The sequence below is a fragment of the Monodon monoceros genome, unplaced genomic scaffold (assembly GCF_005190385.1).
Source record: "Monodon monoceros isolate NGI ecotype Baffin Bay Population unplaced genomic scaffold, NGI_Narwhal_1 Super_Scaffold_7, whole genome shotgun sequence".
NCBI lineage: Eukaryota > Metazoa > Chordata > Mammalia > Artiodactyla > Monodontidae > Monodon > Monodon monoceros.
The window spans coordinates 97,114,880-97,141,812 of NW_021703784.1; the positions used below are offsets into that span (position 1 = coordinate 97,114,880).

General features: G+C 38.3%; 1 protein-coding gene across 1 annotated transcript; it reads left to right on the plus strand.

The window, feature by feature from the left end:
* Positions 1-641: 641 nt before the first annotated feature.
* MS4A13 (membrane spanning 4-domains A13) lies at positions 642-25,364 on the plus strand. Its single transcript, XM_029209407.1, has 6 exons — positions 642-698; positions 2,615-2,755; positions 6,289-6,345; positions 7,306-7,425; positions 15,398-15,493; positions 25,134-25,364. Exons 1-6 carry the CDS (start codon positions 642-644, stop codon positions 25,362-25,364), a joined length of 702 nt encoding a protein of 233 aa, XP_029065240.1.
* Positions 25,365-26,933: the final 1,569 nt, after the last annotated feature.

The window sequence follows — 26,933 nt, forward strand, 5'->3', positions numbered from 1 at the left end:
TATGAGTTACACTGAATTGATTATGAACTGCAAATGAACTGTGAACAGCTTTACTGAAAATCCTCTAACACTATTCCTTAGGTGTTCTTTATACTTTATCATCCAGAGACACTGTTCACTACTCAGAGAAAATATCTGTAATATACCAATATTTTTTAGTCATAGAGGGAGGCTTTTCAGTTATGGAGACTGTTATTCAGAACAGGTGGATACAAATTGCCTCTAACAATTAAGCCATGGAAAAGCGATTGCTTCAGAGTTTGGGGAGGTGGTTGCAAAACCATAAGAAAAGAAATGAACTTAAGTACTTTCTTTTTTTTTTTTTTTTTTGCGGTACGCGGGCCTCTCACTGGTGTGGCCTCTCCCGTCGCGGAGCACAGGCTCCGGACGCGCAGGCTCAGCGGCCATGGCTCACGGGCCCAGCTGCTCCACGGCATGTGGGATCTTCCCAGACCGGGGCACGAACCCGCGTCCCCTGCATCGGCAGACGGACTCTCAACCACGGCGCCACCAGGGAAGCCCAAGTACTTTCTTTTGAGCAAAGCGTGTATATGTGTTTTGTACTGTTTTTTGTAGACGTTTGCTAATAAAAATATCGCCAAAGATTAGAGACATAATCATCTAGAGGCAATGCTGGTAGTATGGCTCTATGTGCGTGTTGTTCAAAAGTCTCTACAGCAGATTCTCTTGTTTTAGGGGTGAGACTTCACTTTAGCTAAATTCAGGATCATGCACTATTTCTATTTAATAAGGAATATTCTTGAATCTGGAGAGCAGCAGATTTGGTTAAGTCAAAAGGGTAAATGTTTTTGGGTTTTTAAAAAAATATTGATAGCCTTCTACAAATGTGATCTCATTGCCCTTTATAAACAAATATGTGCTTAGATATGTGTACTGACTAAATCAATATACACAGAGTAATGGATAAATCAAAAAAGTAATAAAAGAAAAAAAGATTTTTTTAAGTGTGAGAGAGATGTATCGCTGATCTTTTTAATTACTATATTGATGTCTATGCAGTAGGACTATTATTATTAATTTGTCTTTTCTATTGAAGTATAGACAGAGTTTATCTAGCTCTCTTAATAAACACCAAGGAATTTCAAAGATCACTTCTGAGGGGGAAAAAAATTTTTCCCATTGGATGTGAACTTCTCCTTCGAATTTGGCTACTGTGTAGACCAGTTATCTAAGTCTCTTACCTGACTTGTTCAGCAGAGATTCTTAACCTCTTTCAAGTCACAGACTTCTTTGGGCATAGGAAGAAAGCTCTGCATCTTTTCCCCAGACTCATATACACATCATAACCCTTGGCACTCATTTATGTGTGTGGAAAGGGAAGCATATGACCTCCTAGAACCCATTCACTGGCTCTAGGTTAAGAATACTTTTTAAATGGGAAAAGTCATTTTGTCCTTCTCCAGATACTAGCAGCCTTGCTTTCTTGTAAGAGCCCTTTACAAGATTTGGCTACTTAGGTATTTCTTAGTTTTATATAGAAAAGCTGCAGTCCATATAAAAGTAGACACTATTTCTCACACCCACTCCCTCCTCTTATAGTTAACAGAAAGTCATGTGGAATTAATGTTCTTGGTACTGACGTGCTTGTTCAAGAGGTATTTACTGGGTGCCTGCTCTATGCTGGGCACCATGTTAGAGGCTGGTGACAACAGTGGAACAACTAAATTCCAGGCTCTCAAGGATTTTGAGATCTAGTAAAGGATTTTCTCCCAGTCAGATCCAAAGAACCTTTGAAAATAATTTCATTCTTCCAAATTTGATTCAGAGGAAACCTTAAAATCTGAATCTAAATGCATAAGTTTGTTACCCAAAAAAGTGGGTTTTCTATGAAAAAAAAAGTCTCTAAACCATATCTTTAATATGAGCCAATTGCATTTATGTTTCGTAGATTACTTGCTTTACAAAGAACTGGAACCATTAAAATTAAAACATTAAATAGCTTCCTATTAAAGTTTATGAAGTGAAGATAATGTATCCTCTGAAATTTTTAAAGAGTAATTAAAAATGTGATTCATAGTTGAAATATCAGTTTACATATAAATTCAGAAATTTACTGGTACATATTTACTGGGATTATAATTGTCTTTTTAGAAATTAAAGTTGAGTAATAATTCTCCTCGACCAATAGGAAGACCTTGTGCAAGTAAGTCTACTTTGGGTATTCTTTGTATCTCTGTGTTGACTCTACCTCACCCCAGCATGCTTGTGAAAAAAGATCCATACCAAATGTGCCTTGAAGGAAAAGAAGTAACCTCAGTATTCTCCTGTCACGTCATTACTTGTTAGGTGGGGAGGATAGCCAGTAGTGGAGTCAGATTGTCAACTTTTCTATGTGAGGATTCACCAGAATTACTATTGAACAATCTGATGCTCCAAGTATGACTGATTCCTATTTGGTAAATCTCAGTACTTCCTGGTAAGGGCCCTCTTTTTGGAGTAACCCATCCAGAAATTTCATAGTTAAGTGCGTTTCTATTTTACTTTCATCTTCTGTAAAAAAAAAATGTTGAATGTTTCTCATAGTCAGCACTTTTTGGAATTATGTTATCACTTACATGGTCTCGGTACTAATAGCATTCTCTTCTCATCATAGGCTATCCAGATTATGATTGGCTTCTTTAGTGTTTTCATGTGGCATCTCCTATTGATTTTGTATATGGGACAAATTAAAGGAGTCTTTGGGACATATGAACCTATAACTTACAAAACAGGATGTTCTTTATGGGGAATTATTGTAAGTAGAATATATTTATATTATTTAATCATTCAGTAAATAATATTCATGCCACTAGTGGAACATAGGGAACAGTTTCTAAACAAAATTTTCAGGAGAGCTAAGTAACTAAATCCCATGTTGGTAATTTATTCAAAATCAGATTTCTTTTTTCAACAAGTATTTTTTAAGCACCTTTAATTTACCAGTACTATTACAAGAGATGTAGATATAGGAGTGAACACACAATGACAACCATAGGTTGGATTGTCCTTAGATGTGTGAAAGACAGGATCTTAAGCATAATCTCCATTAGCATGGTTAATTTTCGTATTTAGGGTCTTTACCTTAGGTTCCTCACACAATGAGTCTATACTCACAAATTTTCTAAATTTGTCATCACCTGCACTCTTCTGTGGTTTCTTACAGCCATAAGGTAGTAGGAAAGTCTGCAGAGTATGACATCCTGAAAGCCAAGTGAACAAAGAAATAGGGAAAGATCAACTATATTAAATTGTGTTATGTTGTCAAATAAGACAAGGGCTGAGAATCGACCATTGGGTTTAGCAATATGGAGGCCAGTAGTAAGCATGACAAATAGTATCATCGGAAGGTGGGGCAAAAGACTGATTGGAATTGGCTTAAAAAATAATGAGAGAGACCCAGCGGTCCAGTGGTTAAGACTCTGCCTTCCAATGCATGAGGCGTGGGTTCGATCCCTGTTCAGGGAACTAAGATCCCACATGCCGTGGGGGAGGCCAAAAACTTAAAAAATGAAATAAAATTAAAAAACAAAAAATAATGAGAGGAGAGGAATTAGTCAGCAAATACAGACAACTCCTTTAAGGGCTTTGGTGTAATGTGGTATAGAGGAATGAGGTAGTAGTTGAGGGAAACTTGGGTCAGGGCAGGGTTTGCTTATTTGTTTCAGTAGGTTGTTTCATGTCTTTTGCTGAAGGGACTGAACCAGAAGAGATAAAATTGATGATATATGAGATAAATGGGGGGAGGGAGGGATTATTAGAATCATGGACTTGGGTAGGCAAGAAATGAAGCGTTTTAATACACAAATAACTAGGAGTATGGACAGTTGATCTCTAGCAGTGGTTCTCAACTAGAGGTGATTTTTCCCCTCAGAGGAAATTTGGTGATGACATTTTTGGTTTTCACAGCTGTGGGTGTACATCCAGTAAGCAGAGGCCAAGGATACAGCTAAACATCCTCTGATGCACAAGACAGCCCCCAACAAAAAATTATCCACCTTTAATGTAAATAGTGTCCAGGCAGGTAACAGGAGGGAAGGTAGAGGGCCAGAGAGAAAGGACAAATTTTATAGGTAGGTAGTCGGGTGTTGGGAGCTTGTGGAACTTTTCTTCTGATGACCTCAAATATCTCAGTAATTTAGGAAGCAAGATCATGATCTGAGAGTGTGAATGGAGAATGGATTGGTTGTTTGAAGAGAGAGAAGAGAATAGGAAATAGTCATCTAGGAAAAGCAAGAGAGAGTATATGGATTGTGGAAAAGTAGTATGACTTTCATGCAGCATTAAGGACTCACTTAAGCTTTTAGAACATGATTGTCTAGTGAGATGGGTCAAGATGGTTATGTACATCTTTCTCAGGCCATGTTCAGCTGATGGACACAGGCATGTAGTAAGAAGGACAACTGCATTTAATCAAGATTCTGGTTTAACCATACAACTGTGATCAAACAAGAAAGGTGCAAAGGAGTTGAGAGTGTATAAAAATGAGCATTTTTAATAGCTGACCATGGGATTGAAGCTGGTGAAGGAAAGAATATAACAGAAGTAAGGGGCTCAGATTATAGCTCCAGATGGGGTCAAAGGATTGTTAGAGTTGCAATACTGCAGGTTGTGAGCTAGAAAGATGGGAGGTGGTGGACAGAGTGAGATCATTAAAATTGAGATTTGGAAGGTGTTGCACCTATTGACTGAAATAAGTACAAGAGAATGAACATGGGAGTGAGTGACTGAAATAAGATAGAGTCAAAGGACTAGAGGAGAGAAAGTCAAAGAACTACAAGCTCAGGTTATAAGAAAGATCATATAAGTAATACTCTGAAATTACCAAGGATTAAGAGGTGTGAGAGAAAAGGTTAGAAAAGAATTAAAATCACCTAGAAATAGAAGAGTGACCAAGGGGTCAGTAGATGACTTCAACCAGAAGGGATACTGGGTGATAGAACTTTAACCAGAAGGGATAGTGGGTGATAGAATCTGGTGACATCTGATTCAAAGCTGGAGGAGAAAGAATGGTTGGAAGTAACAGTAAGGGGCGAGGAGACCGCTTACCCGTGCTTAGAACCGGTGATGGAAGGGCAGTAGGAGATAAGATGGCCACCCTTTGAGAGGGCTATAAAGGAAGCAGTGGCCTCTAGGAGAGCCACTGCCTTTGTACATTGGCTTATAGGTGTCAAAGCATTGCCTTGTAAACTAATAGGAGAAAAATGGTAAATTTGCAGATAAAATCCAGATAAATGATTCCTGTCCTTCAATGTTTTTAATCATTCTTGTTATAAAAATAGCATGGTTAGCTTCTAGAATAAGTTGTCTAAAATTTCAATTAAATATAATCCAATGCAAAACTTCTCACTTAGGTCACAAACTTTGAAAGGCATTTTGTAAAGCACGTGGTTTGGTAATCTAGTTAGCACTAGTTTAAAATTCACAAGGTATTTTCACTTTGTATTCTGAACCAGTTCTTACCTTCACTGTGTACCTTCTTAGAAATCTCAATTTTGCTCCAGAATGAAGTGTTGAGTGTGTAGACTTAAGTGATCCTTGAGTAATTAGTAAGCTTCAAGTGTGGCCTTCCCGTATGTGGTGTAGAGTATGAATGCTGTTTTTCCACAAATTAGCCTTTGACTTAGATCTTTGTCAAAACCACTAAAACAGATAAGACAAAAGGAGTATTTCACAGGGATTGTGCAGCCCACATTCAAACAATATGACATAGCTTTACACTTCTGGGAAATAGACAAAGTAGCCTGGTATGAAATAATGGAACCTCTTTTTAACAAGACGAACGCAAAAACATGAATAGCAGCTCTTAGGCTAATAATGGCTGCAGTCTCGGTTAAGAGATGTATTTTGTACAAACACCATCCGGAAGAGATTCATGGACTACTTTTTTACATCTGGTTTCATACACAGTAATTATAATCAGTGACAGCATCTCAATAGGAAGTATAGCATTAGAAGTAAGAATCGAATGAGTTCAGAAAGCATGCGCAGATATAAGCAAACTTGGTCCCTGATTCAGGACTGCTTAAGTCGTCTTTGGCATATTCCACAACCCACTGTCTGAATTATGCCCACTGTCCCCTATATGTTTCTATTATTAGTGACCATACTGTGATCTTCATTACTATATGATATAAACTTGTCATCACCTCTTCCACTGAAACTTCTTTATATTTTTTTACTCTTAATATTCTAAAAATAATTGACTTAGAAGAGCAAGTTATTAAAAATATTTTTTAAGTTGATGAGCATTGTCAATGAGTATTTATAAATATATGTTTTTATATCCAGTTTATCATTTCAGGAGTCTCCATAATAAGAGTAGCAAGGCATCCATCTCCATGCCTGGTAAGTTAAAATGTTTACGGTACCCTAGAAATCGCTTGTCACAAAGCTAAGTAGGTTTTAGTGAAAAGACAGTGGGCATTAAACAGTGAAGGAATCTACCCTACCTGTAAAATAAATGAAGGAATTAATTGAAAATCTAGGAGCATATAATTTAATGTAGATAAACATGCTGTATTAGTTACAATCATATTATATAAAAGTTTCTAAGTTTAAGTGTGGAGTTTTTTTTTTGGTTTGGTGTTCTACTTTCTTTTAACATTGCGTGAGTTTTACCGTTAGAAAAAAATGTAATAGGACCTAATGCCTTTATATATAGACATAATTCTGCTGTAAAACTTCATTTTCCTAACTCCAGTTTGGGAACACAATTGTACCTTGCAGCAAAACAGAAAATCTGTTCAGAATAAAGATCCATCTATAGTACAGGTGGAAAGATATTGGGAAGGAAAAAAAACTTAGACTCTTAGAGCTAAAAGATACCTTAGAAATTAATTAGTCTGCTCTCATAATTGTACAGATAAAAAACTAATATCCAAAGATATTGATGGATTTCCCTAGAGAATGAAAACCCAGGATTAAAATTCATTGAATCCTATTTGGCCTGTTTCTACAAGCAGTCATTTTTCATCTTTTTTTTCTTTTTACAGTGGAACTCCTTTTGTTCAAATCATCTATTATAAGCGTTTCTTCCAACTGACTCAGAAGATTGTAAAATATAATACTTTTGAGCCCAAATGGAAGGGTGACACGTATTGGTGTGATGACATTTCAATGTTTCCTCCAGATTAACTGGGTTTCTTATAAACCAGAGAAAGGTTTTACTCTGATGGCAAATATACCAACACTTCTAAAGCTTCAGAAACTAGATCAAAGTTTTAACTAGATTTTTTTTTTCAGCAATACAAACTGTTTAACCAAGTTGTTTATTCTGAGTGTAATAACCCTGTATCTTCTTTTCAGCTTACATGTACTATGGTCATGAACATCTCATGCATAATTGTTGCAGTTATTGCAGTGGCTCTAACAGTAATGGAGTTGTCTTCTTTTGAGTCTGTGTCGTATAGGAGTTACGGACAAGCGGTAAGTGACCAATTCTATAGGAACATCTTAATTTCAAAATTATTCTTTTCAGAGATTTTGAAGCCTGAGGAGGTAAAATAAGGCTTTTTTTTGGCCCCCATGAAATTCTTTGATTTAGTAGTAAGCTCTTGATTGAAAGTTTTAATTCAAAAATAACTCGAACATTTTTTTTTGTAAATATTAATAGGATGTTTGAAATCTTGACATGCCCAATTAAGATAAAGTAAAAAATTTGAAGACTTCAGTGATAAGTTATATATATAGTAGGATATATATATACATACGTGTGTATGTATACATACAGGTATACACACATTAGGATGATTCTCTTAATGAAAGAAAAGTATAATCCTAGACGTTAAAACCATTCCCCAAAATCAACAAAAGAATTCTGCTGTTGATGGCGTCTAGTAGTTGGAATTGTATACAGCTACTCATTTCTGGTTTAACATAGCTATTTTCATCTATAGCCTATTTTTGTGTCTCACATGAATTTTGCTTTAAGTCCTCAAATGCCAAATGTGTATGAATCTGCCTTGCTTCCATTTAATTAAACATCCAATCACATACTTTGTACCAGAAAAATAATTATATTTCTTTTTAAGATAGTAACGTTCTCCAGTGAATGTGAATATCTTTACTGATATTACAGTAGATTTATTTCAGTTGTGTTGACTTTAAATTCGGAATAGCAGAATATTAGTGCTGCAAAAGACTTCAGCAGTAATTATAAAAATCTTCCATTTAAATTGAGAACGGATTGGAGTGGAGCTCCTCTTTGTTACTGAACAACAGAATAAAACAAATAACAATTTGAAATTTTAACTCAAAATAATTCTGAGTAGAAGGCTCATTCTAGATGAGGGATAAACTTCCTTCTCCTCCGCTATAGACCCTCTCTCCATACCTGCAGTATATTATAAAGGGGACCATTAGATGAAGGAATCCAAACATGGAGAACAAAAGCCTAGAAGACAATAAGATGATGAGAGAAGATGCAGTAATACCTCCAAATAGATTGTCTGTCATGAATGATGTGTTGATTTAAATAAGCATGCATCAGATTTTCCCTGTAAATTGTAAGAAAATGTTTCATTTGCCCTGGAAATCCAATCTACGTATCTTCAATTCTTATTTCAGGGGCAGAGATAGGGAGGGGTGGAATTAGTAAGTATAGAATTGTTTCAAGTTATTTTAGCTTACCACTCTTACTCATAAGCTTATCATCTTAGTTTAAGATAATATGGGACAATTGCCAAGACTTACCTTTGCAAACAGTATTACAAACCATTTTACACTGTATTTGTCTGACATGAACTCAGTACTAATGATCAATTTCACAATCTCCCAAACACAAGTTTCAGCTTCGTTTACTGTGATTAGTTACACAAAATGAATTTAGATACTGTCTTTTCCTAGAGGCCTTATAGAATTATATACCTACATTTTCTAAGGCAACCAATATTTTACAAGATTTTTCATATGCCATCTTTCTAACATAAAAAAGTGGCTTGGCTAAATCCACAAACTCATCAAGTTATCAGTGTTCTCAGGTAGGTTCAGCTATCCCCAAAAGTTCATGCCTCTGAAAAATACTTCTCATACAATAAATCCAGAGCTAGACTGCCTTTGTTCAGATACTACCTTTCATATTCACTAACTGTGTGACCCCTTGGACAAGTTTCTTAACTTCCCCGTTCTTTAGTTTCTTTATGTGTAACAGAGAAGATGCTATCACATATCTACTAGTTAACTGCTCTGTCTCTCCCAAACTCCAAGCCTGTTGTTCTAATGTTCTAATGACTTTTCTACTTGGATATGCTTCTGTCATCGTCATCTCAAACTCAGTGTATATACAGTGGAAAATGTTTACCTCCTCAGAAGTACTGTACTGCAAGACTCCCTTATTTCAGTGTCCTAGGCTCAAAACCTTGATGTAATCCTCACCCTTATCTTTTCACTGTCTTCCCAATTGCCAAGTACTGTTTATCATTTACTTACATTTTTATTAATTAGGGATCTTTTGGTTGTGACAAGAAATACAGCCCAAATTGACTTCCCAAAAAAGGACACTTACTGACTTTAGCTGGATTCAGAGGCTTAAGTTATGTGTTGAGAACTCAGTCACTCTTTCTGTTCTTTTCCTATCTGAACTTCTCTGGCACACAACTTGCCACTTTCAGGGGAAGGGTTTGTCTGAGAATAACACTAACACACATAAATTACGGAGTGTGGGCAAAATTACTTTTTACAGTCTTGCCAACTAAGAGGTCACAAGTACTTCCCACCTAAAATGCTATGATTATGTTTCTGTCAGTAAAATTAAATGAGAATTCTTTACTTTGCCATTTCAAACTCCCTACAGTCTTTTCTTTATCTTCCTGTTAATATCATCATGAATGAACACTTTACCTGAATTAAACTTGCTTTATCATTTTCTCAAAAAATGTTATGTTCATTCTTGCATTCAGTTTTTTGCTCACATTATCAAACTGTAGGTCATGTGATATATAATTTAGCCTTATTACTGTTTTTTTTAATGTCTCCATTTCTTAAGTATTTTGTCACACTCTTTTTACCGTTTTATTGTTGGTTTTTTTTGCGGTACGTGGGCCTCTCACTGTTGTGGCCTCTCCCGTTGCGGAGCACAGGCTCAGCAGCCATGGCTCACGGGCCCAGCCTCTCCGTGGCATGTGGGATCCTCCCGGACCGGGGCACGAACCTGCGTCCCCTGCATCAGCAGGCAGACTCTCAACCACTGCGCCACCAGGGAAGCCCCACACTCTTAATTTATGTTATTAAATTCTTTCTGAAACAAAATAGGTTACAAAGAAACAAACTAAAGCTGCCTAGAATATTGCTTTCCTCCTTCATTTTCCTTAGTCTTTATTTCAAAGGTCCTACCTCTTTACAAAGCCTTCCTAGGTATGAATGGCTTAAGGTGAGTCTCCTGTCCCGTATAATTGTTGATCAAGTTCTTATCCATTTGGACATCTTTAACCTTATCATATGTTACCTTATATTATCTTTCTATATTTTCTATTGAATATAAACTGAGAAATCAGGAATTTTTTGTCATTTCATTCTTACCATCTAATCTCTACCACCTGATAATTTCTTGCATATAAAAGACATTAAATAAACGCAACAGAAAAAGGGGGGAAGATGAAGGAATTGAAGGAGAGAGAATTATGATGTTATTCTTTCTAGGTCAGAATATCATTCTTGTCTTTCCACAGCCAGCACAGAAACTACATTTATTTTCAGGCTTAGTACCGAATCATCATCGCCATATGTAGTTGAAAGTACCTTTCCAACAGCAACAAAAGGGATGTGCTTTATTTATCCCAGAAATCACAATCACCTTATACTTCCGAGTGAAATGTTTCTCTTTTCGAATTTATTCATTCTTCCATCTGATACTATAGCAGTTTCTGTGTGAGCTTTTTACACACGTAAATTTAAGTAAGTTTGTAATTAATAATGGCTGTTTTAATGATGAGAATCGCTTGATAAAACCTCCTGGTAGCCGTCTTATCATTGGAGACAGAATAGCTAAGTCCTGTTGACTGAAGAGTTTGGATAGTGAGCTGTGCCAGAGACTCTAGTGAAGAGAATGAGGATGAAGCGTTGCAAGAATTGAGACAAGACCGCTGAGTGATGAAGATCAAGAATGAAAGCTGTAGATAATGAATTGGAGGAATGAAAGCTAGGAAAGCACGCAGAAGGCACGGGCATAGGAATGCCTGCGGAAGTCAAACGGTGAAAGAGGCTTATTTATTCTTCTGTTTCCCTTTTCCTTGACTCTCACATTAGGAGCTCCTTCCATGACCATATCTGCACTTACTAAAGATAACAATGCAAGTGAGGGCAGTGTGTCCTCTGGGCTTTTCCACAATCTGGGCAGAGGGCCGATCTCCATGTGCTTCCTCTCTGCTTCTTCAGGTTTTCCTGGGTTCTTAGCTGAGAGAACCACATAAGGACTGGGCACTTTTCTGCATGAACGCTCCTCTAGGCAACATCTTGCTTTGGTCATTAGCGCCAAGGCCTGGCCCCACTGAACAGCCTGTAGGCTCCAGTGTTGGCATGGCTCAGGCCAAACAACTAACTAGGCGGGGGACACAGCCCCACCCACCTGCAGACAGGCTGCCTAAAGACATCCTGAGCCTACAGCCATGTCTAGACATGCCCCTTGACACAGTCCTGCCCACCAGAGGGCCAAGACCCAGCTCCACCCCCCAGTAGGCAGGCACTGGCCCCTCCTGCCAGGAAGCCTGTACAAGCCTCTAAACCAGCTTATTAACACGCTAGGTGGCAGACACCAGAAGCAAGAAAACTATGATTCTACAGCCTGCAGAAATGACTCTACAACACAGATCAGAAACTACGCTGGGACCAGCTGGCCGCTGGCCCTTGGATGATGAGAGGGGAGTGTACTGCTGGGATACATAGGACATCCCCTACAGAGGGCCACTTCTCCAAGGTCGATAAATGTAACTAACCCACCATGTACATAAAAATACAAATAGAAATTTAAATAAAATGAGACAGCAAAGGAGTGCGCTCCAGAGGAAGAAACAAGATAAAACCCCAGAAGAACAACTAAGTGAAATGGAGATAAGCAGTCACACAAGAAGTAGTTCAGAATAATGATTGTAAGTATGATCCAAGAACTCAGGGAGAGTATATACAGAGGGAAAAGTTACAAGAAGTTTTTAACAAAGAAAATATAAGGAACAACCAGAGTTGAAGAATATAATAACTGAAATGAAAAACATACTAGAAGGAATCAAAAGCAGAATAAATGAGGCAAAAAACGGTTCAGTGAGATGGAAGACAGAGTGGTTGGTGGAAATCACTGCCATAGAAAGGAATAAAGAATGAAAAGAAATGACAGTTTAAGAGACCCCTGGGACAACATCAAATGCACCAACATTTGCATTATAGGGGTCCCAGAAGGAAAAGAGAAAGAGAAAGGGCCAGAGAAAATATTTGAAGAGATAATAGCTGAAAACTTCCCTAAAGTGGGAAGGGAAGCAGTCACCCAAGTCCAGGAAGCGCAGAGAGTCCCAAGGAGGAACATGCCAAGACACATAGTAATCAATTGACAAAAAGTAAAGGTAAGAAAAAATATTAAAAGCAACAGGGGAAAAGCAGCAAATAACATACAAGGGAATTCCCATAAAGCTATCAGCTGATTTTTCAGGAGAAACTCAGCAGGACAGGAGGGAGTGGCATGATGTATTTAAAGTGATGAAAGGGAAAAACCTACAACCAGGAATACCCTACCCAGCAAGGCTCTTGTTCAGATCTGATGGATAAATCAAAAGCTTTACACACAAGCAGAAGCTTAAAGAATTCAGCACCACCAAACGTGTTTTACAACAAATGCTAAAGGAATTTGTCTAGGCAGAAAAGAAAAGGCCACAACTAGAAACAAGAAAATTACAAAATGGGAAAGCTCACTGGTAAAGGCAAACATACAGTAAAAGTAGGAAATCATCCACACACAGGTATGATATCAAAACTAGTAATTGTGAGAGAAAGAAAGTACAAATAGAGGATATTTTAAATGCACTGGAAATTTAGAAGTGAGCAATTTAAAACAATCATGGATATATACATAGACTGCTATACCAAACATGTATAATACATATACACACAAAAAAGAAAAAGGAATCCAAACATAATGCTAAAGAAGAGAACAAAAGAGGAAACAAAACAAAAAAAGACCTACAAAAACAAATCCAAAACAATTAACAAAATGGCAGTAAGAACAAGCATATCAATAAGTACCTTAAATGTAAGCAGATTAAATGCTCCAACCAAAAGAAACAGACTGGCTGAATGGATACAAAAACAAGACCTGTATATATGCTGTCTACAAGAGACCCACTTCAGATCTAGAGACACATACAGACTGAAAGTGAGGGTATAGAAAAAGGGATTCCATGCAAATGGAACTCAAAAGAAAGCTGGAGTAGCAATCCTTATATCAGACAAAATAGACTTATACTAAAGACAGTTACAAGGAACAAAGAAGGACACTACCTAATGATCCAGGAATCAATCCAAGAAGAAGATACAACAATTGTAAATATATAATACACGCACCCAACATAGGAGCACCTCAGTATGTATAAGGCAAATGTTAACAGACATAAAAGGAAAAATTGACAGTAGCACAATAATAGTGGGGGACTTTAACACCCCACTTACATCAATGGACAGATCACCCAGACAGAAAACCAATAAGGAAACAGGCCAGAAACATTAACATTAAATGACACATTAGGCCAGACAGACTTAACTGATATTTATAGAGCATTCCATCCAAAAGTAGTAGAATACACATTCTTTTCAAGTGCACATGGAACATTCTCCAGGAGAGATCACATGCTGGGCCACAAAGCAGGCCTCGGTAAACTTAAGAAAATTGAAATCATATCAACCATCTTCTCTAACCACAAGGCTATGAGATTAGAAATAAACTACAAGAAAAAAACTGCAAAAAACACAAACGTGGAGGCTAAACAATATGCTACTAAACCAACAGATCACTGAAGAAATGAGAGGAAATCAAAAAACATCCTAGAGACAAATGAAAACAAAAACACGACGATCCAAAACACCTATAGGACGCAGCAAAAGCAGTCCTAAGAGGAAAGTTTATAGTGAAACAAACTTAGCTCAGGAAGCAGAAATCTCAAACAACTAACCTTATGCCTAAAGCAACTAGAGAAAGAAGAACAAACAAAACCCAAAGTTAGTAGAAGGAAAGAAATCATAAACATTAGAGCAGAAATAAATGAAATAGAGACTAAGAAAACAATAGAAAAGATCAATGAAATGAAAAGCTGGTTCTTTGAAAAGATAAACAAAATTGATAAACCTTTAGCCAGACACAAGAAAAAAGAGGAGAGGGCCCAAATCAATAAAATTAGAAAATTGGAGAAGTTAAAACTGACACCACAGACATACAAAGGCCCATAAGAGACTACTACAGGCAACTAAATGCCAGTAAAATGGACAACCAAGAAGATATGGGCACATTCTTAGAAAGGTACAATCTCCCAAGATTGAACCAAGAAGAAATAGAAAATATGAACAGACCAATTACAAATACTGAAATTAATCTGTGATTTGAAAACTTACAATAAACAAAAGTCCAAGACCATATGGCTTCACAGGTGAATTCTGCGAAACATTTGGAGAAGAGTTAACACCTAATCCTCTGGAACTATTCCAAAAAATTGCAGAGGAAGGAACACTTCCAAACTCACTGTTTGAGGCCGTGATCACCCTGATACCAAAACCAGATAAAGATACCACACAAAAAAAGAAAATTACAGGCCAATATTACTGATGAACATAGACACAAAACTCCTGAACAAAATACTAGCAAACTGAATCCAACAATACATTAAAAGGATCATACACCATGATCAAGTGGGATTTATCCCAGGGATACAAGGGTTTTTCAATATCCACAGATCAATCAGTGTGATACACCATATTAACAAATTAAAGAGTAAAAACTATACGATCATCTCAATAGATACAAATGAACTTATTTACAAAACAGAAATAAACTCACAGACAGAGAAAACAAACTTATGGTACCAAAGGGGAAAGGGAGGGGGTGAAGGATAAATTAGGAGTCTGGGATTGATGTATACACACTACTGAATATAAAGTAGATAACCAACAAGGACCTACTGTGTAGCATGGGTAACTGTATTAAATATTCTGTAATAACCTATAAGGGAAAAGAATCTGAAAAAGAATATATATATATATACATATATATACATACACATATACATATATACACATATGCATGTATAACTGAAGCACTGTGCTGTATACCTGAAACTAACACAACATTGTAAATTATACTTCAATAAAAAAAATTGTTCTAATTTTTACAAAAGATGATAATGCAACATGTCTCCCTATTTTCTGGTTTCAGAAACTTGGGAGAGAAATTTCACGTGTTTTACTGGGCTTCTACCCCTTGGAATTGTGTATTGCTTTCACATACACGATCTTCGGCTGTGTTGGTCTGGTAAGTTTTGATGTAACCCTCTGGCAAATCTAGAGATGTAGGTTTCTAGTAAGCACACTCTAGGAGGAGATGAAGTGTTCTGATACAATATGTTTGGAACTAATAAAAATAGAATTTGTGATAATATTTACTTCACTTTTTAAACTTTTTCTTTTTGTTTATAAAATTACAAAAGTAATATGTGAAACTGAATATTAAAATGTAAGAGAATTGTAGAGTAAAATGTTATTCTCCTCTTAATATAGTCCCCATCATGCTCACATATCAAAATCTATACAAAAAGGCATGCACACACATACATGCACTTTTCTTTCTTACTAATTGTGTGATCATCTTATTTTGTTACATGCTTTTTTTCTCAGCTGTCATGAACATCTTTCCACTGTAAGCATATGTAAACAATGCATCATAGTTTTCCTTAGTATTTATTTTAACATTCCTTTATTGCTGCTGCATATTTAACTTCTTTCCAGTTTAAGTTATAAACAATGATGCAGTGAACATCCCACTACATATATCTTTGCATACAAGACTAGTATGTCTGTAGGTGGTTGCTTCCTAGAAGTGTAATTGCAAGTTTAATAACATCCCAAAATGCTGTATTAATTCACAATCCCACAAAAGTTGATGAGACGTTTCCTCTCAACCTTAAAAAAACGAGATATCTAACACTTATTCATTCTTTCGCAAATACGTATGGAGGGCCTATTATTTACTAGGCCATGTAATAGGCACTCAGGTTGCAGTGATTAACAGAACAACATCCCAACCATCAAGTAGCCTGCACTCCAATGGGAGAGAAAGACAATAAACAAATATAATTTCAGGAAGTGGAGAAGTGTTATAGAGTAAAACAAAACACAGTAAGGAGGTAAGGCAAAGATTATTTTACATAGGATGGTAAGGGAAGACCCTCTGAGCAGAGACTAACTGAAGTGCATAAGTAACTATGAGACTACATGAAAAAGGATTTTCTAAGAAAAGGGAATGGTGGGGCTTCCAGAATGGCTGGGTGAGGACATGGCAGATTTCCCTAAAAAGAAATTATAAAACTGGACAGGGCTTCCCTGGTGGCGCAGTGGTTGAGAGTCCGCCTGTCGATGCAGGGGACACGGGTTCGTGCCCCGGTCCGGGAAGATCCCACATGCCGCGGAGCGGCCGGGCCCGTGAGCCATGGCCGCTGAGCCTGCGCATCCGGAGCCTGTGCTCCGCAACGGGAGAGGCCACAACAGTGAGAGGCCCGCGTACCGCAAAAAAAAAAAAAAAAAAAAACTGAACAAAATTGTCAATAAACGACCTTTTAAAGATTCTGGAAATTTACCAAAGCATATAACAAATTGAGAAGTGTTTGTTTAAGAAAAGTTACTGAACCTTGGGTAAGAACAGTGGATGTCTGTGACATTTTAGCTTGGAGCGGCTCTAGTTCCTTCCAGCTTGCCCCCTCAGCCCCAGGTTCCTTTCTGCAGAAGTTTACCTGAGTGAGTCAGACTGTGAGGACCACTGCTGGAGAGGGCTTATTTTATTTGGAGCAGAGCAAAGAAAGTTTTATGACCAGGGGTATTAAAACAATAGTGATCTCCATTGCAGACAATCTGTAAAAGCCAATATAACACCTAGCCTAACTAAGATTACGATATTTGTTGAGGCAAGAAATTGGCAACCAGCCAGAAACTTAACAGGGAGATTCTGAGAAAAAGATAGCCAAAGTGGGCCTTGATAGTATCCTATTTATCCCTTGTGGCCTGGAATATTACAAATTTGGGTGAGAGTGTGCATGCACTAGGGAGACTGGAGAGGGCCCCAGTAAGCTCTCACTCCTGGCTGAATAAGAGGCCTCGCAAACACAAAATAAAAACTGTGACAGATTCACAAATGGCCTAAACTTTGAATACCTTCCTTAAGCTATACTGATTCATTGACAAAGTGTGGTAGTCTGACTAGCTTAAGATGTATGTTACTTTGCTGGGGCTGCCATAACAAACTACCACAGACTGGATGGTTTAAACAACAGAAACTTATTTTCTCACAATTCTGGAAGCTGGAATAATTCTAAGGTCAAGGTGTTGGCAAGTGTTGGTTTCTTCAGAGGCCTCTTTCCTTGCCTCTTGGATGACTTTCTTCTCTCCGTGTCATCACATGGTCTTCCCTCTGTATGTGTCTGTGTCCTAATCCCCTCTTCTTATAAGGACATCAATCATATTGGATTGTGGCCCACCCTGATGACTTCATTATGACTTCATTACTGCTTTAAAGACCCTATCTCCAAATACAGTCACATTCTGAGGCACTGGGGGTTAGGACTTTAACATGAACTTGAGGGGGAACACAATTCAGCCCATAACAAGGTGTTTAAGCATGACCTCTAAGCAGTCATTGGCTGCCCACTTATTCTGACCCAGGGGAGAACCCTAGGAGACCAGGGTTAAAAATAAAAACAATAATTAAAAACTAGAAAAAAGTAAGCAGATATATCAGAGGCCACACACTGCAGGGGACACAGACTCCACTAGAATTAGTACAGGCAGGTCACAAAGGAAAGCAATAACAACCACTCCAGAGGGAAGCTGAGGCGATCAGAATCCAGTCACTAAAATATGTTATCTAAAATATTCATTTTTCAACAACAACATTTGACATGCAAAGGACAGGCAATAGTGTCCCATACACTTGAAAAAAAAAGTCATCAATAGATACAGTTTTTTTGAGGGGACAGGAGAACAAATGTTGGACTTCACAAAGAAAGACTTCAAAGAATTAAAGGAAAACATGTTTAAAGAATTAATGGATGATGCAGTGACTCATCAAATAAGAGTATCAATGTCTATTACCTTGATTGTGGCAATGGTATCACTATGTTTGTATATATCAAATAGTACACATGAAATAGAGGCAGTTCTTTGTATATCAATTATGCCTCAACGAAGCTGTTAATCTTTTAATAAATAAGAATATCAATAAAAGAGATTGAAATTATTTAGAAGCACCCAATGGAAATTCTGGAATTTAAAAATACAGTTACTGAAATGAAAAACGCACTAGAGGAGCTCAAGAGCAAATCTGAGCTGACAGAAAGTAAAATCAGCAAACATGATAGACCAATATAGATCATCCAGTCTGAAGAACAGAAAACAAAAATGGGCAGAGCCTCTCAGATTTGGGGGACACTGTCTAGTGCACCAACATATGCATAATGAGAATACCAGAAGGTGGGGGGACAAGGAAAAAACTTGAAGAAGTAATGGCCCAAAATTTCCCAAATTTGAAGAAAAATTCTATCCATCTAAGAAGCTCAGTGAGCTCCATTTAGAATAAACACAAAACGACTCACTCCTAGATGCCTCAGAGCCAAATGGATAAAAGAAAATCTCGAAAGCAGCAGGAGAAAAATGACTTCATGTGCAGTGTCACCACAATAACAGCAGACTCATCAGAAAGAACGGAGGCCTGAAGGTAGGAGGATGGCAAGTTCAAGTGCTGGAGGAAAAAAACAGTCAAGCATGAATTCTATATCCTTTAAAACTATCCTTCAAAAATGAAGGTGAAATAAAGGCATACACAAAGATTACAAAGGCACAGAGGAAGGGGAAGGAATACAGCTACATGTGAACAAAGTTTCTGTATTTTACTGGAATTAAATTAGCATTCATCTGAAGCAGATTGTGAGAAGTTAAAATGCATATTGTAATCCCTGACCAGTGACTAAGAAAATTCCCAAAATCATAGCAAAATAAAATTAACAAAGAAGTTAAGATAATACACAGAAAGTATTTAATTTAAAAAAAAAACAAGGAGGAACATAAAAGACATGAGACATACAGAAAATAGCAAAGCATCAGACGTAAATCCAGCCATTTCAAAAATAACATTAAAATAAAACTACAATGAGATGTTAAGTACCTAACAGAAAGACTAAATTTCAAAGTACAGTTCTAAGTGATGGTAATGACTATGGATAAAAGAAATTTCTCACACACTCCTAATTGGCATATAAATTACTGCAACAACTTTGAAAATCTTTGGGGCATTATTTACTGAAGGTTAAGCTGTGCATACCCGATCAGTAATTTCAGCCCTTGTTATATACCCAACAGAATTGTGTGTACACATGTAGCGAGATATACTTCCAGGGAAAAAAATAAACATATATATCAGTATTATTCATAATGGTCCCAAAGTGGAAATGCATTCAGTGAGAGGTGAATATATTGAGAAAAAAATTCTACATAGAAATTAAAATGAGCAATAACTACACTTAACAGCATAGATCAATCTCATATATATAATGTTGAATATTGAAAGGCAAATTCAAAAGAATGCATACTTTTTTATTCCATTCATAGGAAGTGTGAAATCAGGCAAAACTAAAGCTAAACTATAATGTTTAGGGAGGGATGGAAGCTGTTGGTAAAATTAGAAAGAAAAGACAGGATTGATTACCTAAAAGTCAAAACGGCATTACTTTCAAGGGAAGGAATGGGTAATAATTGGGAATGTCATGACAAGGTGACTTCTGGGGTGCCGGCATCTGTTCATGTTGCAGAAGACCATAAATATTTTATTATAAAAGTCTGGGAGGGGGCTTCCCTGGTGGCGCAGTGGTTGAGAGTCCGCCTGCCGATGCGGGGGACGCGGGTTCGTGCCCCGGTCCGGGAAGATCCCACATGCCGTGGAGTGGCTGGGCCCGTGAGCCATGGCCGCTGAGCCTGTGCGTCCGGGGCCTGTGCTCCGCAACGGGAGAGGCCACAACACCGAGAGGCCCGCGTACCAAAAAAAAAAAAAAAAGCCTGGGAGTATACCAAAAGTTACAAGTGGTTCAATAGCAAGTAAGAGAGTGGGTTGAGGTAGAGATGGAACAGAAAGAGGACAGATGGCACTTTAACATTTTATTCTATAAACATTAGTATTGCTTATATTTTTAACAAACTAAGTACTTACTACATGTATGATTTTAGGAATCATAATGTGATTTATAAGAAGTTAATTTTTTTTTCAGTGTCACAAAAATGAAGATGATCATACAGCTGTTACAGAGGAAGCTGAGAGTGCTTTTTAAAGACCTTAGAGGGGCTTCCCTGGTGGCGTGGTGGTTGAGAGTCCGCCTACCGATGCAGGGGACACAGGTTCGTGCCCCGGTCCGGGAAGATCCCACATGCCGCGAAGCGGCTGGGTCCATGAGCCATGGCCGCTGAGCCTGCGCGTCCGGAGCCTGTGCTCCGCAACGGGAGAGGCCACAACAGTGAGAGGCCCGCGTACCGCAAAAAAAAAAAAAAAAAAAAAAACCTTAGAAATGTGAGAATTTTCCCGGTGCTCTTACCTGATGTGAGCCCTGATGATATATCTGTGTAACAAAGCTGCTACAAAGTCCACAGATTTTGTGCAAGAGAAAATACAAAACAAGTTGAATTTTTCTTTTCAGTATTTCAGAAAATTCTTCACACATATTTTTGTAGGCTCCGATTGGAAAGCTTTTCTCTAATTAAATATGATATTATTACAAGGAAGGATTTATTTTCCAGGTACTCTGAAGAGCTGTCACCTCTTCCTAATGGAGCTTTTGTAAGAGACCATAAAAAAAAGACTTGCGACTGTCTCTAGAGTACAAGCTACACAGGCTTGGAGCATGATGTTGTATAATTCTCAGGAGAATTTTAAATAATTTATGCCTCTACACGTAAAGAGTACATTTCAGTCTGAGTTCTTCTACCTGAGCTAGCTACCTGAGCAAAGTAGGAATCAGAAGTCATCCAATTCAGTCCCTTCATTGACTGCTCCTCTCATTAAAGTTCCTTTCTGCCCTGAAAGTCTCTGCTGTTTTTTCTTCCCTTTCATTCCCCCTTCTTATTTCTTCTCATTGCTTGGATCACCTGTTCAATTGCTTTTCAAAGCAAACAGGCTGCTTTTCCATACTAAGGAAAATGTCCCAAGGATCTGTTGTGAATTCAGATTCATCCTTTCTTCATATGTGGAAAAGAACTTCAGAAAGCCTTGCTCAGCAATATGACTCATGCCAGTGAATGTGTGTAGCTCTCTTTTAAATGTGCTGCTGTTTCTTATTTGTTCGTTTTCTGCCTTGTCTCTCAAGAGGTTTCATCAATTGTTATCTAATAATACAAATTAAGTTTTTGTGGTTCTAAGAATGTTAAGCTTAGCTTACATACATTAATTTGTCCACAGTGTGCCAATGAATATATTAAACTTTGGCGTATCAAAAAGTAATAAGGTGCTTCATCACGAAGAGTTTTTATTTTAAGGGAGGAAACAAACAGGTAACAAATCAGTACTGCAGTGTGATACATGTATTAACAGAAGTATGAGAAAAGTAGCACAGAAAAGATAATGAGCCTTCTATTGGGAAATAAGAAGGAATAAAGTTTTACGAAGAATGTGACCTCTGAGCAGGGGATTAATCATAGTTTACGAAGCAGATTGCAAGGTGGGTGGACATTTGGAATAGAAAGATTAGCTCATGCAAAAACAGAAATGTGAAAAAGATCATAGTATATTCCAGTAGCTAAAATAAATATATATCATTAAAGCATAATAACAGGGAGGAATAGGTTAAGAGTGAGAGTTGGAGAAGTAGGAAGAGACCAGGTGATAGAGTCAAATCATCAAAGACGATGACTAAAGTGTTGAACTGTACCTCGCAGACGGGGAAACCACTGAAGAGCTTTTTTAAAAAATAAAATTATTTATTTATTTATTTTTGGCTGTGTTGGGTCTTCGTTGCTGCGCACAAGCTTTCTCTAGTTGCAGTGAGCGGGGGCTACTCTTCGTTGTGGTGCACAGGCTTCTCATCACAGTGGCTTCTCTTGTTGTGAGCATGGGCTCTAGGCACGTGGGCTTCAGTAGTTGTGGCTCGTGTGCTCTAGAGCGCAGGCTCAGTAGTTGTGGCACACGGGCTTAGTTGCTCCATGGCACGTGGGATCTTCCCAGACCACGGCTAGAACCCGTGTCCCCTGCATTGGCAGGCAGACTCTTAACCACGGCACCACCAGGGAAGTCCCCCCCGAAGAGCTTTTAAGGAGGGAAATGATAAGCTTGGATTTATGCTTGAAAAAGTATTAAATAGACGGAAATGCATTAGAAAGGACAAATTTGATACGAACAACTAGAGTGTGTGTGAGAGTAATGGATAACTACTGCAGTGACTCAGACAAGCAGTGAAAAAAGGGTAAGTTTTAGTTTTGTTGACTGATTAAACATAAAGTATGAAGGGAAAAAGAAGAATCTAAAATGATCCCCCCATTTCTCAATTGGGTGACACCTGCAATGATACAAAATCTAGAAGACACAACAGGATTGAATAAAGTGATAAATTCCATTCAGAATAAGTTGAGTTTGAGATAACTATGAGACATTAAAGTAGAGATGTCAGGCTTCCCTGGTGGCACAGTGGTTGAGAGTCCGCCTGCCGATGCAGGGGACACGGGTTCGTGCCCCGGTCCGGGAGGATCCCACATGCCGCGGAGCGGCTGGGCCCATGAGCCATGGCCGCTAAGACTGCGCGTCAGGAGCCTGTGCTCCGCAATGGGAGAGGCCGCAACAGTGAGGGGCCCGCGTACCGCAAAAAAAAAAAAAAAAAAGGAAGGCGATTAAGGATGAAGCTGGAAAGATAGGCAGAACCAGCTCACATAGTGCCTTTTTGGCCTTGTTAAGATTTTATGTAAATGTAGAGAAAAGGCATCAAGAAAATGAGCTGAAAGAGGGAAGAGGTTTATAGGAGAGTGAAAAGATCTAGAATAGCTCTATCCAATAGAAATATAATATGAGCTATGTGTGTAATTTAAAATTTTCTAGTAGCCACCCTAAGAAAGTAAACAAACAGGTGAAATTAATTTTAATAATATATTTCCTTAACCAGATATTTCAAAACTATTTAGATATTTTACATTCCTTTTATCATATCAAGTCTTGAAAATTTGGTGTGCATTTTACACTTAAATGCACACCATTTTACACTTAAAATACATGTCAGTTCAGACGAACTACATTTGAAAGGCCTGACTGCCACATGTGGCTAGTGGCTGCCGGTTTGGGCAGTATGGGTCTTGAAGTTTCAGCAGAATTCACAGAAAATGTTCTCATCATTCACCTACCCGAGGACTCTTGGTTCCAGAGAGTGAGCAAGTGCTTAGAAAAGTATCGCCCTCAAAACAAAGCAAGGTTTTTCAGGCCAAGGAGGTACAGAATGTTTCTTGTGAAGAGGTTAAAGACGTAAAGGCGACTGTGCCCAACAAAAGGCAGGTTCCAGGGGACACAGTCAAAAGACTTCCCACTGTATCCTCACTTCAGTTGATGACATCAGTTTTTCCCTCTCTTCTGGATCACTCCCACAAGTGTGTAAAGCATGTTAATATTTCTCCTGTTTAAAACAAAACAAAAACCTCTTGACTACTTCTCCCTCTACCTATGACTCCATTTCTTTCCTTAAAAACAAAACTCAAAAAAAACTTTCCATATTGAGTATTCGCAAATTATCTCCTCTCATTCTCTCTTGAATCCATTCCAAGTTAGGGTTTGGCCTCTACCTTGCCCCTAAAACTATTCTTGTCGGTGACAGCAGTGACCTCCGTATTGCAAAATCTAATGAGCAATGCTCAGTCCTCATCTTAATGGACCATCCAGGAGGCTTTTAACATAATTTTCTTAGATTCCAGGGCTCTTCAGGTACCTTTCTGGCCACTCTTTACCTCCTACGCTGGATCCTGTTCATCTCCCTGACCTCCTAACACTAACACTCATCACTTCCCTTCACCCTGAACCTTCCCACAAGGTACGCTCCATGAGGTGCAGAAATATTTTTTCTTCACTGCTTTTATCCCCAATATGTCAGACCAGTACCTGACACATATTGATGCTTAACAGATAATTTGTTCAATAAATTATACAATATGTAAAAGACCAAGCACCTAAAGCCTCAACAAATGCTAATTACATTCCCTTACCATAATGTTGTCTTTAGTTAGCCATCAAAGCAAATCATTTATATTCTTAAACTGGGACTCAGTATAAACGAGGGAGTTTGAATAGAAAACATTTTGTTCATTTATTCACTTCTACTATGTGTCAGACACAGACACAGTGCCTTTACAGACTATTGAGTTGTTTTTAAAAAAAAAGTTCTCCATAGTACCCGGCATCATGGAATCATGGACATGGCTCTCAAGTTAGGATTCTAATATATTCGGTTTGGGGACCTGATTACAGCATATTTTAAACTTGTATAACCCGATTTCAGTTCTCAGAGTGTGAACTTGGTGTGAACATGGGGGATACACAGAAAATATATTATCTCATTGTACAGAAAAACAACCTAAGGAACAGGAAAGATAAATATTTTGCCCAAGCACTTATGCACCTAATAAAAAGGAGAGTTAAGGACTAGAGCCCAGGTTTGCTGAGCAGTACTCTTCCCTCTACACCTTGTGAAGATTAAAGGTAGAAAGACTGTTGCTGATACAAACCTAGCAGAAAAGTGGAGAGGAGGGCATGTGTTTGATGGATGTCCCTGCAGAGGCAGCCAGGGAAATCAGGCATGGCCCAGATTGTGATGCTAATACAGGCAGCAAAGGGTTTTGTCTCTGTTAACTCCCTCCCCCAACATCTCATTCCCTATCCGTGTCCTGGGAGCCTGCAGATCCATCAGAGCTCCAAGGCCCCCACCGCGCAGGTATCCCCGCGGGACTCCTCGCGCAGCCGCGCCCGGAAGCCGAGCTCTTGGTCACAACTGCGGCGTTGGAACCGCGCGGGGGGCGATGAGGGGCACAACCGAGGAAGCAGGACCCACTCGGCAAGTGCTACCGCCAGGACTTCCGGAGCCGAAAAGTCCGGAACTGAGGGCATCACCTGCGAGATCACGCCCCTCTAGCTAGCCCTGTGATGAAGTGAATGCAGGGATCCGTGGTCGGTGTAGACCGCCCTGAGGGCAGGCATTCCCAACGCAAGTTCTTCGTGAGTTTCAGTTTTGTACCAGTTTCTCTTATTTGCTCCCCAACACAATCCTACAGGGTTTTTTGGCCGCTGAGGAAACACCCTTTGAAAGAATAAATGATATGGGTAAGGACAAGATTTGAACTCAAATTTGATGACCCTTTCCACTATACCTTTCTACCTCTTCTCAGTTTCAAGCGTCGACAGGCCTGCTTAGAGAACTCAAACCTTAAGAGTTCCAGTAAATGGAAGGAAAAGTTTATTCGTGAAGAATTTAAAGACAAAGTCTTAAATTTCAGATATGGCTATAAAGAAGAGGCTGGGAAAAAATAAAAAGAGGCAGACATTGGAGATTCAGGAGAGTAGATAGAGTGGACTGCCATGTGAGAAAAGTTAGAAGACAAAGAGAATTTTTTAAAGACATTTTGGTTGCGAGAAACAGAAGCTCTCTCTTACTAGTTTTAGCAAAGTGAAGGTATATTTGTTGTAATATATGAACAGATATGATTATATAATGTAAGGGCAAGAAGTTAGCCAGGTTTCCAAAAGCAATTGGAACTAGAACATTGAAAGCCATCCGAAACTCAGCAAGTTCTGCTACTTCTCATCTCTTCTTTTCTCTGGGTGTCCTCTCTATTTCTCTCACTCTCCAAACTCACTTTCTCTACAACTCTGTCCATTAGGGTAGAGCATGGCAACACCACTGCTCCCAAGGTTTTACATCTTTCCATCAAGAAATCGGCCTAAACAACCTGGGAGAGAGTATATTATGATCCCACTTTGCGTCAGATGTTCACCTTTGGCCCAGCTAGCTAGGACTAAGGAAAAATTCTCATGGATATTAAATATGGAGTCTAAGGATAACTGAAATGAGTTATACAGAAATCTCAGAGGCTATCCACAGCTTTAATGATAGCTGTCTGTGAGCTTTAAGTGTCTTATCTATTGAATACCTTTCCTACATTTTCATAGGTTCCCCAACTTGGGAAGCCCACCTTTACAAAGTAGAATATATAGCACTTTACTTTTTAGCCTCCTGTGCAGCTGACGTAGACATACGTGTTCTGCCAGTCAGGCGTCCCTGCACCAGACTTTAGTTGGAAGGAGACAATATGGCGTAAGAGGATAAACCATAGCAAGAAAAAGTCCAAGTTTTCTGAATATGGGTAATTTCTAGAGGGACTGACGGATGGGAGCAGCCACAATATGCTACTTACTACGGTCCAATGTAAGGTTGTCACATGAACAAAACTACATGAGAACTAATTATTGGATTTTTCAAGATAGTAATATTGATGGTTTGATGAAAAACATCTCTCAGTGAAGTGAAAAATGAGCAGCTCTAGGATTAGATTTCCCTCAATTTTAAGTATCTTACGCAAGAATATAATTAATATTTACTTGTTTTCATATTTTCCTATAGAAAAGAAACATTTATCTTTTCATTTCTCTATTGTATCTTAGTGAAAAATGCCACGAAATCGTGTGTGGATAAGAGAGGAAACAA

Bases quoted from the DNA above. Each gene is read 5' to 3' on its own strand.
- MS4A13 (XM_029209407.1), top strand. From the start codon at position 642: ATGGCTCTATGTGCGTGTTGTTCAAAAGTCTCTACAGCAGATTCTCTT. The intron at 2,756-6,288 runs GTAAGTAGAATA...TTTTATATCCAG, and splicing joins GTTCTTTATGGGGAATTATT to TTTATCATTTCAGGAGTCTC. The intron at 15,494-25,133 runs GTAAGTTTTGAT...GGGAGCCTGCAG, and splicing joins TCTTCGGCTGTGTTGGTCTG to ATCCATCAGAGCTCCAAGGC.